Source organism: Triturus cristatus, chromosome 5_2, assembly GCF_964204655.1.
Source record: "Triturus cristatus chromosome 5_2, aTriCri1.1, whole genome shotgun sequence".
NCBI lineage: Eukaryota > Metazoa > Chordata > Amphibia > Caudata > Salamandridae > Triturus > Triturus cristatus.
The window spans coordinates 56,651,519-56,665,170 of record NC_140588.1 but is presented as its reverse complement, the minus strand read 5'-3'; the positions used below and the strand labels follow the sequence as shown (position 1 = coordinate 56,665,170).

Below are 13,652 nucleotides of genomic sequence, written 5' to 3'. Positions count from 1 at the left end.
CCACATTTACCGCTCTGACTGTGCTGTACTTGGCTGGGGTGGGATTTCGTCCCCGACCTTACCTCACACCCAGGAGGGGGCGGGAAAAATCAAAATGCACTTAAAAGTGCCAGCAGCCGCCCGCAGCGCAGGAAGCGCCCGGACAGAGACCAGGGCAAGACAGGCCTATCTGCGTCGGTCCACAGCCAATCAAGGCTGGGATGGGCCAGCTCTGACATGGACCTCAGTTTGGTACAAGTACTTTGATCACAATAGACAAGTACCTTAACTACCATACATTATGGGCTAACGAAAAGTAATTGAATGCACCACACTCCCTCAAAAACCGACAAGTATAGACAACATGCTTGAGCGAGTCATAGGTGTCGTCTCAAATGAGATAGCCTTAACCGAGCGCAGATTATCTATAGAGCAGGGGAGCAGTCTGGGAGAGAGAATTGGTGGTACTGGCACACATGTCGATGAATACATGCAGTTTAACGGTGGAAGGAGAATTAAGGGATGACATAGGACATTTCCTTCCAGTTGTAAAATTTCTGGAAACCACGCTACAAGCACTCAGGACAATCTGTGTGTATGTGTGGCACCACCTAATTCAATAAGTGTCAATTCTTACCCCAAACCAGCCATTAAATGTAAGAAGTTCAGCAGCCGTATACCCTGGTCGAAATTACAAACCAACCAAATGAAAACAGGCAAGGGGCCTAACTCAACGACCCCGGGAATACCAAGCATTGAGAATTTATGTAATACATTCCGTGCAATTTTACATGAGCAACTTAGCCCAATCAAGGAGCGAATGGCTGTCATGGAAGCTCAAACAGAAACCTGATTAAGTCCTACTCTACGGTCAGCAGCCAGATTAACCCTAACGACGGCACTGTCGAGCGAGTTTGCTGCCACAGGTCTCAGGGGAGTACGGCAGGAGAACCCTCTTGGGAAGCAATACCAACATGGGATGGGAATTCTTCAATGTCCGCTATGTCGAACAGATCCAATCACAGCCACTGAACTAGGTGCAGGGGCTGCAAGCATTGCTATATACAAAGACCCCTGATTGAAACCGGCTGGCATGCAAGGCCATACGGCCGCAGCAAACAAGGAAAACAGAGACATAGACCATAACCCTAAATCTACCCCCAGAGACGTGCCCGTACGTGCTGATATTTTAAGGAGTGCCACCCTTAAAGCTCAATCAAACTGAGACTTGGGAGTAAGTCTATAACATGGTCGTCCACTGGCTTGGCACCCATAAAAAAGTTAACGCTGCAAACAGTAATAAGAACTTAATGGTAGGCAGGGTCAGTTGGATAGCACCATCACCAAAAGATATTGTTGTGACTCTCAGACATGCATTTAGCGTAGGGAAGCTACTAAGACCACACATAGAGGGGTCATCTGTCAATACCAGCAGAGTCGCATTACATTTAGGGTATTATTATCAACCTCCCAAGCAGGCATTGTGCCTGCCTCTATTCGACTGTCAGCCTCAGCCAAGATGGGGTCTAAAATGTAACAACAGGTATGCAGTCTTACTGAGAATGACTGACAGAGAGGGCCCTGGTCGCTTGCAGAAAATGTTTTGCTAACTGAGTCTAGGGTTGTGCCTGAATGCCCAGTCTTAAGTTTCCCCACCCTGCTTTCTGAGAATGCTTTGCTAACTGATCCAGTGGCTGAGCCGGAATGCAGCGTTTTAAGTCCACTAATTCCCCCCTTTTATACAAATCGCCCCTCTATAAAAATATGAATCCGGAACATTGCAGGCCTCCGTTCAAAGAAAAATCTACCCAACTGGCAGTCATTCATAAAAAGTTATAACATCCTGCTATTGCAGGAAACCAGGGAAAACAACCCCATCGTATACAACGGGCTCTCTTGTTTCAGCCTACAGACCACTCCATCCTGTTTTGGCCGAGAATCAGGGGGTTTAGCAATATGGATAAATCTGTCACTTGGTGGTCAAGTAGGCCTTAACCATCCCAGGGAGTACTTTACAAGGGGGACCCGACTCTACACCTTATTAATTTTCATAATAATGATTTTGATAATGTGCCAAACCGTAGATTCCCTGTTTTATTTGAATATATCTACTCAATTGTGGGGAGACCATCAGGTGAGGAACATCAAATGTATCCATGCTTGGCAGGAGACTTCGATGAAAGATTGCCAAATCCAAGCCATCGGAATGAGACAGCCGCTGGTTAGGGCCCTGAACAGAAAGGCAAGGATTTGGAGCTCCTCGTCTCCTGATCTGCACAATGTGCCGGTAGTAGCTGGTACTGGTGATTTGGGGTTGCCTATGTTTAGGGGTAGCAACAGTTCACCTGTCATCGACTACATTTTTGTTTACCGCAATTTACTACATTTATTGCTATATGGCACGATTACATGTTTAAACTTTGGTCTTCACAATCCAATTGAGATAGTCCTGACTGTCATCCAGGGAGAAATTCAAAGCAAAGGCTGTACTTGACCACATAACGCCATCTACGGACAAACTTAGGCTGCTCCAGAAACTCCCAGACCCACCCAGAATTTTGCAAAAAGTAGTAATCGAGAACATGGAGTTAGTCATAGCTTGCCTGGCACATGACAATGAAACTGGGGCAATAATTAGCTCCTTTGCGGCCTTCTGCTCCGGGAACAAACAGCCTCTCTGTAAACCCCTTAAGCCGGTCAATGTGGCCCCACGGTGGTTCGACCATGAGCGCTCAGTGCTAACCGATCACTGTGCAGAGCCCTCAACAATAGTCCCAGGGACCCATCTGATGTGGCTTTTCTTCATAAACGATACAAAATGGCAACAACTAGGAGATAGAAGGAAGTTATTGCCCAGCAGTGGGATACATTAGCTCACACAGCCCAATCTAAGCACAGCAAGTCTTTCTGGAGAGCTGTGCCACATAAGGGATCCGCCAACCAATTGGCGACTTCTACTAACTGCCACATAAATGGTGAGGCATGGATGGCACACTTCTCCCAGATTTACTCCGCAGCAGATTTACTCCGCTGCGGAGTCAGACCATATGACATTCGGAACTGAGGATCCCCGACAAGCCATATGGGTACCCTACAGGAAGTCACTGCTGCTATACAGTAAAGCACTAGGGGCAAGTCACCAGGCCCGGACAGCATCCATATTGACTTAATTAAATGTAATACCAACCTTTTGGCACCAATGCTGACTAATGTTTTTAATTGTCCAAATCACTCTTGTATACCAAGTTCCTGAGACCCTCAACAACTGTTCCTTTTAATAACAAGCATTTGCAATGCAAATAGGTCTCGCATTTGTTAGTTAGAGCTAAATGACAATGTTTTTTACCTACACGTTTTATTTTTGTAGTGATTGTATGTAGTGTGCAAAATCCCTTGGAAAGGTCCTGCACTTCGTAATAAATATATTGAAAAAGATGCAAAGTGTGGATTGTGTTAACAATTGCTTGGCACGTACCTGATGGGTGAAGTGTTGCCACACATGCAACCCGTGGTGCTTCACTAATGCGAAACTCATTAATAAAAGTTGTGCTTACAGACTAACCAACGCGATCGGAGCATGTGAATCCAAATCCCGGCCTCTCTTTCATTATCTAGACTATTTGACTCACTCTCCTGCATCTTGGTTATCCCCCAAACACTGGGAGGCAATGAACTTTGCCAAGGGGACGGGGGGGCTTCGGGGGTACATGAAAATGTATTCATTGTCTAGTTGTCAAAGGTCGCCCAGTGCTATTAGCTAAAAGTGTGCAGATTTAATTAGGATATTAAGAGTACTTTACTCGCATCTATGAGAAAATCGACATTAACTAAGCAAAATGCCAGAATGCGTGTCAGTTTACACAGTGTTTTAGATAGTACTGGTTGCTTAGTTTCATTGCATTCATTTTTGTATTTACTCTTTTACACAGCATCCAAAGTAGGTTACCTAACCCCAAAGCCCCAAGTTGTTAAATGACCCATAGAAGGGAGTGTTTTACAGTTGAGCAAATGTGTCCAAATGCAATTTTGGTAGTGCCATGGAATGATCAGCCAATGAGGTACTCAATGAGCAGGTATTTAACTACACGTTCAAAACGCATGGTATTGTGGCTGGCTGTATGTACACAACCACCTCTCTGAATGTGTTTATTAACACAGAGCTTCATCTACCAGACAGTGCTCACAGAGGTGCGACTAAAGCACAGAACAAAATGTATTAATTTATCCTGAGAGTGAAGGAACCCGGAAGGCTTAGGTGCCTGCCCGGAGAGGCTAGGGATCCCACCGCTTCTACAGCCTCAGCCGTGCTCCTCTGCACTAGCAGGGCACATCTCAGAATCTGCCGCTTCTGCTAATAGGTGAGGGGGATGAAGTTGGGGCATGCGGGTGTTGCCGGCAGATTTCCAGGTTATTGAAAGTGATGATTCTGACATGAGGCAGTGGAGACTGATTTTGTCTGTTTGTCTGCACCAGTCTATTTCTCTACCATCTACAGGGCTCACTGTCATGTATCCATTCATCTCTCTTTGTTAGAGGTGTGCGAGCCAATATATTATTTAACAGGTAGAGCCAGCCGAAGACGAGCCAAGCATATACGAGCAAGTGGGTGAGCCGTGAAAATGATCAGCATGTTAATCATACAGTAAACATGATGTAAATGTGCGATAATGTCTCTTCAGAATTCAAAAAAATGCATTTCTTTAGCGCGTCACCGCAGTACACAAGATTATAGCACTGAATTGAGAGGAAGTTATTAAAAGTGCTTGTTTTAAGCATGAGTTAAAACACTGCCGCTCCTCCTGCCCGACGACAATGCCATTTGTGAACTAAGAGGCGTCAGTTGCCATGCATACCCCGAATGTTGCCTAGAGTCTTATTATATTTAGAGTAACATTAAAATCTAGTTCATTAAATACGAGAAGTTTTTGTACAGCACGGAATTTGAACTCGCATATTTCAAGGTGGCAAGATGAAAACGGAAGTGCCGGCAGGCAAGAAAACACGAACGGGAGTGGGGGGGGCAGGGGAGGGTGAGAAGTCACAGACTGAGGGAGGGGGCGGTGGGGTGGGGAGACAGGGAAGAAAATAGTTTTAGGAGTAAATAGCCGTGGAAGGATACAAATGATGAATGAGGAGGGACTAACAAGCCTCAAACCAATCGGAAGGCAGCATTTAAGACAAAAGCCAATGAGCAGAGAGTGAGCGGAGCTTCCACACAACAGTATATACTGTATGCCTCGCAAAGCGATGGCAGCGCATTCGCACTGCAACGCTAGGCGAGACCTAAAAATGGGGACAGATACATGCCAAGCTGCGTTCATCCCATTTCTTTAACTGACATACCAGCTAAAACTTTGGGCATGGTCTTAAATAATAGGATCCTGGAATGGGCTGAGGACAATAAAATGTTAAATTCCTGCCAATATGACTTTCGCAACTGCATAGGTAATATAGAGCAATCTCTGAACTTAAATTTAATTTTAGGAAAGTACAGTGGCAAAGCAAGCACCATTATACCTTGCCTTTATGGACTTGTCCATAGCCCATCACTGTGTAAACCATCCTAAGTTATGGAAACTCTTACTTGAAATGGGGCTGGGTGTGACACTTGTCCATTTCTTAGCATCCTGAATTCGAACACAATAACCAGGGTAAAAATGTAGCCAAAATGGTGAAGTGTCTAAAGAAACAGTATCGAGCAAGGGGTTTGACAAGGGTGTGTGCTCACTGTCTTGTTGTTCAGGCTACACACAAACAAGCTTAGCTCCCAATTAATTGCTTGTACACCAAAAGATCCCATGATAAATGTCGCGCCAGTCCCAGTACTGCTATAAGCGGGCAATGCCATGGTAAAGGCCCACATACCCAAAGCTCTGAGCTTGTTAGTTTACTCTTTTATTCAGTTCATGGCCACCCTTGATTTATCAACAAATTTTGCAAAATCATGTATAATGGAGTGGGGCCCTAAGTGCACTCGACTCTCAAACACTGCAGTCACTTCCAATCATCTGTTAAGCACTAGAACGTTCCCCTATTTGGGGGTTACTTTTAATGCAGCTGGTTCCTGGGTTACAAATAAAACAAAGCGTAGGGCGAGGTTATCTAGGGAAGTTGACTCACTCCTTAGTCTTCCATTCCCACCGGGTTAAGGGATCTCGCCCCACTGTTGCGGATATTTACCTCCCAATCTGTTGTGGTAGCATCTTACAGGATGGAAATTTGCAGTATTGTAGATTGCACGGCCTTGCAGACGGAGGAAAACCTCTTCTGCAGAAAGATCCTTTCTGTTCCCTTATCTACCTCCCACTTCATCTGCCACAAGGAGCTGGGTTTAAGTTACTTGAGTGACTAGATCCGTATTCGACCACCACTGTTATGGCTATCCATTTGGAAAACAGAAGAGACCTTTTCTCACAAGAGACATAATTAGTGAATGTTTATCCTGTGAAAGAGGCTCCTCCATTCCCTTGTTAGCATAAGTAAAGAAATCATTTGAAGAGATCAGTCTAAATCACGTTTTTTCCAGTGCAGCATCATATGCCCACCCTGGAAGAAAGCAAGTACAAGCTTTATTTTTAGCCCAGGTACAAACTCAGAGGCTAAGCAGTAAGCCCGCCCCATCCCTAACTGAATAAAGTCTTTTCTAGTCTTGAGATGTAGGCAATTTTAACTCACTTAACTCAACCACGTTTTTTCACCACCGATCACTACTGTTATTACCAGTTGGTCTACCTCCGGGTGGAGGAAAGCAAATTGTCCCCCAAAAAAACAAGAATGATGCTTTCACATTGAAATATAAGGTGGAGAACCAAGAAATACTGCCCAACCACCTTTGTACGTGAATGAGGGTTTTTAAGAAGGTCACCATACCCGACCCTGGTTACACGGGTCTGTACTTTCACCAATTTTACCATTTGACAAAAAGGTGAAAATGCATCTAGTAGTACTATGATCCTTGTAGCATCAGGCTAGGGCCAGACATTATATTTTCTAAACTTCAAGAATGGCGTGCGCCAATACAGGTCCCCTTTTACCCGTTGTCACAGAGCCTCCAAGGTGGTGACATTGAAATTGCTTCTCTTGCCTAGTTATCTCAGAAAATTGCTTTCATATTAGGACGCCTGGAACGTGCTACACCAAGTTCAGTGAGTATATCTGAAAATTGCTCCCTTTTTCTTTATTGTTTAACTGTCTCTTGTGATGTCCATGACTCATAGAGAGTAATCACTCAAGAGAAATTCTTGTGACTGGTGTAAAAACATAAGTAGCAAAAATGCACCGATTAGGCTACACATTGCCTTTTGTAAAAGACAGAAACCCAAGGCCTGACCAGAATCGATGTCAATGTCTGATGAAACACTGAAAACAACAGAATAAAAGTATATACAAGTGGAGCTAGTGCTAGGCAGTTTGAAAACAGTGAAGGGCTAGTCACAGTAAGACAGGCACTGAGAATATGCACATTATGTGACATATTGCTATGTATAATAAGCCAATAAGTGGCCATTTCACTCTATAAAAATCCTATACCATAGAAAAATGAAGATATTCTTTGATGAATATCATTTACGAATGGAAAAACTCACAGATAGAAACGTTTCAATATTTTCATGAACGAAGGAAGCAATATCTTGCCAGTCCAGAATATCCCCGAGCCAACTATTCTGCCGCTGTATATGGATTTTTTGCCATTTGTTCTTTCCCGAGCTGGTGACATTCTGTGACAAAGACATAAGAATACAATAAACTCATTGGAAGAACCACAAGCAAGGAATGCAAATGACATTTCAGTTGTAACATTCACCAGATGGTCAATAATGCATTGTGTATTGGAAAATAGGAATTGATGAATGGAAGGCTTGAAACCATTCAAGGTAAGTCCTAACTATCTTAGCTTCATGATGATCCCAAGACAATTGCTAAGAATCAGGAAATTAGATAAAAGCTGAAGTCTAGGGACCCAGTGTTTTCTGGTAGCAACAGTTGTGTCTATAGTGCACAAATACAGCGATGTAACACATTCTCACTATCACCCAACCTTCCTGCATTCTGCTTTGGTCCCCTTGCCCACAACGCTGAGCCCAGAGTACAGCCCACACTGTGGCAAATCCATCAGTGATCAATATAAAACAAATATGATTTTCATGCACTGACATACCTTAACAAACCACGAGTGATAAAGCCTGTCCCAGAGCTCCAACACTTGCTTCTCAATAACAGCAGTATTGTTGACTTTCTCACCCAAAATTTTATGAATCTATAAATATTACAAAAAGGCTCATTAATGAATATGCATTAGAGCGGGTTTCCGCAAAAGACGATTATTGGCCATATTACAGATATTTCAGTGAAATTAATCTATTTTTCAGGAACTAGACATAACGCTGAGACCATACATACAATGAAGGGATTCTACCATGAGCAAAGAATGACTTCAGCAGAGCTCTCATATGCAAAAAAAACTCAGCTCCTTAACTTCTGGGCGTTTCCCCCCAGTTCGGAGCCCTTTTTTGGCTATTTGGGGTAGTGTGTGCTTAGGGCTTCAATACTTTGTTTCTACATATGGTATCCACGCTATATTTGCTTTCATTTATTCCCAACATCCTGGGGATTTTAAAGGCACCCAGAGTTTGTGGATTCCCCTGGAGGGGATCGAGAAAATAGGCTAAGTATAGCTAAATATTGAGTTTTGGGTGAAAAATAGGAGAAAAGTGCAACAAAAAAAGTGTTCCCGCACCCTTAAAATGGCATCAACATACGGTTTGTAGTGCTAAAGTCACCCATTTTTTTTAGCCTTCGGGAACATGCAGAGCTCAACAAAAAAATTGTACAGTCTCAACCTACTTTCAGTTTGTGGTGAAAACCAGTGTGAAACCCCAGGGTGATCCAGGAAGGCTATAGTTTTCTGAAAAGTAGACAATTCAGACTTCAGCAAGATATCAGTGTGTAGATCCCTCAAGGTTTTCCTAAAGAAACTAATGTTGAAATAAATAAATTCTGAAAATGAGTAGGAAAAACCAGTCATTTGTTAAAAGGTTTTATCTATAACTTTTTGTCACGATGTCAGATTTAAAGAAACAATTAAACCATTACGTCTGTGTTGGGTGTTCTAGCCGAGTGTTCTGGCCGGGTTCTCTGCACGGAACCTGGAATGTAGGTTCCATGCAGGGAATGTGGAACAGACTTGAACGGTAGTTGCTGCCGGGGGATTTGTACTGCTGGACCGTAATAAAGAAGCTCTTCAACATCTACCTTGTCAACATCTTTTCATTGGCGACGGGCTGGTCCAGCGTCCAGTCTCCCTCCATGTGGGTTCCGTGATTCTGCCGTTTTCCTGCCTGGATTTCTGACGATGCGGCAGACACAAAGTAATTGAACTTTATTGAGCTCGAGTGTTGGTGGACCCGGAATCTCTTCCTGTTGCTGTTCCTGCCTGTGATTTTCAGGGGTGAGAAAGTTCTTTTTTGCCATTTCTCGCCGTTTCATGCTTTTCCGTGTGATTTGTTCGGCGCGTAGATCGACGCGCGGCGTCAGCGCGAGCGTCACTGCATGTTTTTCATCTCCTGCTGTTTACTGTCACCTTGGCAACTGTTGCGCTTTCAGAGCATGCGCTTCGGCCAAAGGCTGCGTGAGGATTTCTGCGTTTAAGCGTTTCTAGCGCTACTGTTATCTTTAATTTCAGCTTACTTTGCTAAGTGAATATTGTAAGACATAAAGTACAGGTAGTTCCTTCAATTAAAACGGAAGATATCCAACTGGAAATCTAATATGCTGGTGGAAATGAAAAAGCTAAATACACAAGAAAGCATTTCTAAGTAAAATAGGACAGTGTTTAACGTTTAAAAGACACTTTTAATAACTGTGGAAAGATTCCAAGCTGATATTTGCAGGATAGTGTTTATCTTAAGTGGCAGCAACTCACCCACGCAAGATTAAATATGGATAACATTGCTGCTCCACCTCCATTTCTACAGTTACCTGGTCCTCCTCCTATGCTATGGCAACAATGGAAGGCCACTTTTGAGGCTTATCTGGAGGCAATCGATGGTGATACTTTCACATCTAAAAAAAAGAAGGCCTTACTTATGTACAATGTAGGTGCTGAGGCCAGGTCAATTTTGCAAACCCTACCTCTGGAGTCGGTGTGGACGTGCACCAGCGGAGGTGAAGATGGTGATTCACTAGTTGTTGATGACTATGCTTCATTAGTAAAAACTCTTGACAAAAGGTTTAATCATAAGCGCAACGTAGTTCTGGAACGGCACAAATTTTTGCAGCGCGCACAGATGCCTGGTTAATCTATTGATGACTTTGTTGCTGCTCTCAGAATTTTGGCTCTCAAGTGTAATTATAGGGAATTTCGTGATGAAATAATTCGCGATCAACTCATTGAACGCACATGTGATAAGAAAGTTCAACAGAAACTTCTATCCTCGGATGATCCTGACCTAGAGACTGCTCTTATCTTGGCAAAGAGTGTCGAACATTCACAACTCTGTATGAAGGAGTTAAATACACCGGTATCGACATCTGAAACCACATCTTCATCTGAAGTCAAGTTGGTAACCACAAAAACTCCCGTTAAATCAGTCAGGGGTACTAACACTAATGCTTCCCGGTCACCATCCGTGCCAATTTCCCCGAAAACGAGAGTTGAACAACATCCTTCATGTTATCGTTGCGGTAGCACCTCTCATCTGGGAAATTTCAAGTTTTGTTATGCCATAAACCAAACTTGCTTCAAATGTGGGAAGAAGGGACACTTGGCACGTATGTGCAAAGCAACTCTACCCCACAGAGTACCCCCACGTACTGTAAGGGCCATAGAAGAAGACTGCGTGTATGAAGATGATGAACGTTATGAACTATTAATGCTATCTTCGTCATCTATACAAGAAGAGGGGGTCGTAGAAATAGCTTCTATTGGAGAGGGTCAAAGAAGGAAAAGTCCCGTGTGTACTATAAATGTGAATGGAAAAGGCATGAAGTTTCTTGCCGATTCCGGTTCCCCTTTTACTCTCATTAATGTCAAGGATTTTAAAGGTTTGGGCGACATTCCAGTAGCTCACTCCAGTATAAGGATTTTTGCTTATGGTGGCAAAAGAGTGAAGGTATTGGGCAAATTTAAGGGGAACTTAGAATTCAAGGGTGAGTGTATTTTTGGTACTGTATTCATCGTGGAAGAGGGTGCGAATTTGCTAGGATGGCATGAACAAGGTGAACTAGGAATCATCCTTGATCCGAATCATGCTGACATGGTTTTATCCAAACGGGAAGCTAAACAATACTATGCTAGTCTTTCGGATGTTGCTCCGGTGTATACTATAACAACTGATGTGTGTGTCGAGAATGATTGGATCAAAAATTACCCTGAGGTTTTCAATGGAAAGTTAGGTAAACTGAAAGGATTTCAACACCGCATTGTTCTCAAAGAAGGTGCTAGGGCTGTGGCGCACAAGGTACGGAAGGTACCGCTTAGTATGCGCGGCGAATTGAGACTTGAGTTAGAACGGTTATGCGCATTGGGGGTGATTGAAGCTATTGAAGGGTCTGAGTGGTTGTCACCCATTGTTTTAGCGCGCAAAGCCGATAAGTCTCTTAGGATGTGTGTGGACTTACGAGATCTGAATGCCTGTATCTGGGTGGACCGCCAACCGCTACCAAATATTAATGAGATGTTGTCAACCTTAGAGGGTGCCAAGTATTTTTCTTCTCTTGATATATCTTCTGCGTACCACCAAGTTGAACTGTGCAAGGACTCCAGACATCTTACGTCATTTGTGACTCCTGATGGAGCTTTCCGCTATTTACGTATGCCGTTTGGGTTGGCATCAGCTTCCGCAGTGTTCCAACGTCTCATGGGAAACCTCTTCAAGAACACTGCGGGGGTGGTGTTCTTTCAGGACGACATTCTTATTCACGGGAAGACCATACAGGAGCACAATGCTAGGGTCAAGCACGTACTAGAAATAGTCAAGTCTAGTGGTTTGACGTTAAGAAGAGACAAATGCAGATTTCTTCAAGAGGGGGTAGATTACCTTGGTCACCATATCTCCGCTAATGGTGTAGAACCAAAAATGAAGTTACTTGATGCTATTAAGAATGCACCTGAACCTACGAACAAGGATCAATTACGCTCTTTCCTGGGGCTAGTAGAGTATTATGCAAAATTTGTAGCCAACTTTTCAGATAGAACTGTATGTCTGCGTGGTCTTCTCAGGAAAAATGTGAAGTATGTGTGGTCTGATCAATGTGCGTCTGATATCAAGTCACTCAAAGAGGCCATTGTACATGCACAACCACTTAAACTTTTCAACATCAATGATCAATGTATTGTTGCCACCGACGCCAGTAATGTTGGTCTTGGTGCTGTTTTAATGCAAAAGAGATCGGACAATAGGGAAGAAACTATTGCTTTTGCTTCTAGAACACTTTGCGGTGCCGAAAGAACCTATTCTACCATCGAAGAGGAAGCTTTAGCACTATGGTGGGGCGTACAGTATTTTCGAAATTTCTTGTGGGGAAATGGTTTTGTTCTCAGGACTGATCACAAGCCTTTGGTGGACCTGTTTACCACCAAAGGGGGAGGTAGAGCTACGCCTCGTATTGCTAAATGGCAGTACAGACTAAATGAATTCAACTATCGTTTGGAGTATGTTGCTGGTGTGAAGAATCGTGTGGCTGACTGTTTGTCAAGGTTGCCTCTTCCTGAGAATGTTATTGAACCTGCAAATGATCATTTGGAAATGGTGTGTGCGGTCAGCACTGTAGCTGATACGGGAGCTGCTTTATCTGAAGTTGATTGGAAACTGGCTATTTCTGAGGATGTGGAGCTCTGCAGGGTAATTGATTTTGTAACTCAGGGTTGGCCCAATAATACCACTATTTCTTCAGAGTTAATTCCTTATTCCAGAATTAGTGATGAGTTGTCCCTGGTTGATGGGATTTTGCGTAGGGGTGGATTGCTGGTAGTTCCTTTGTCATTACGAAAGAAGGTTTTAGATTTAGCCCATGAAGGTCATTTGGGTATTCGAGCAATGAAGCGGAGGGTGAGGGAAGATTTTTGGTGGCCGGGTGTTGATAGGTCCATTGAACATTGCGTTAGAGATTGTGGTGCGTGTGTATTGAGTGACAAAACTCAGGTAACTTGCCCATCCTCGGTCAGTCCCATTCCTGTTAAGGAATCACCTTGGTTCAAATTGGCTTTTGATGTGGCTGGTCCATTCAGTGGTTTGGGGAATTCTCCCAAGTATGTGCTAGTTCTAATTGATTACATGTCTAAGTGGCCAGAAGTAAAGTTTGTGGATGGAATCAACTCTGGTATTATTATCAAATTTCTGATGGAGGTTTTTCTTCGTGAGGGATTTCCAGAGGAATTAGTAACGGATAATGGTACTCAGTTAGTGTCTGCTGAAATGCAAGATTTTCTGAGGAGGCATGGCATCAAGCATATTCTCACCTCTCTTTATCATCCACGTAGTAATGGGTTAGTTGAGCGTTTCAATCGCGTTATCAAGGAACAGTTACAGTTGGCCTCTATAAATGGTCTTGATTGGAAGGTGGTGATTTCAGATGTACTGTGGGCAATGAGAACTACTCCACACTGTAGTACAGGAATGTCTCCATTTTCCTTGTTAAGGGGGAGAGTTGCGGGTTCTAAACTCAACAAAGAT

At 43.4% G+C, this 13,652-nt stretch overlaps 1 protein-coding gene across 1 annotated transcript in view; it reads right to left on the bottom strand.

Moving 5' to 3' along the window:
- Positions 1 to 13,652, bottom strand: part of TMEM245 (transmembrane protein 245) — a 648,028-nt gene that overhangs the window by 294,832 nt on the left and 339,544 nt on the right. Inside the window, exons 10-11 of the mRNA XM_085606845.1 lie at positions 8,138 to 8,236; positions 7,566 to 7,697 (exon numbers count right to left, since the gene is read on the bottom strand). Coding sequence (XP_085462971.1) covers positions 7,566 to 7,697; positions 8,138 to 8,236 — 231 coding nt within the window. The remainder of the gene's footprint in view (positions 1 to 7,565; positions 7,698 to 8,137; positions 8,237 to 13,652) is intronic.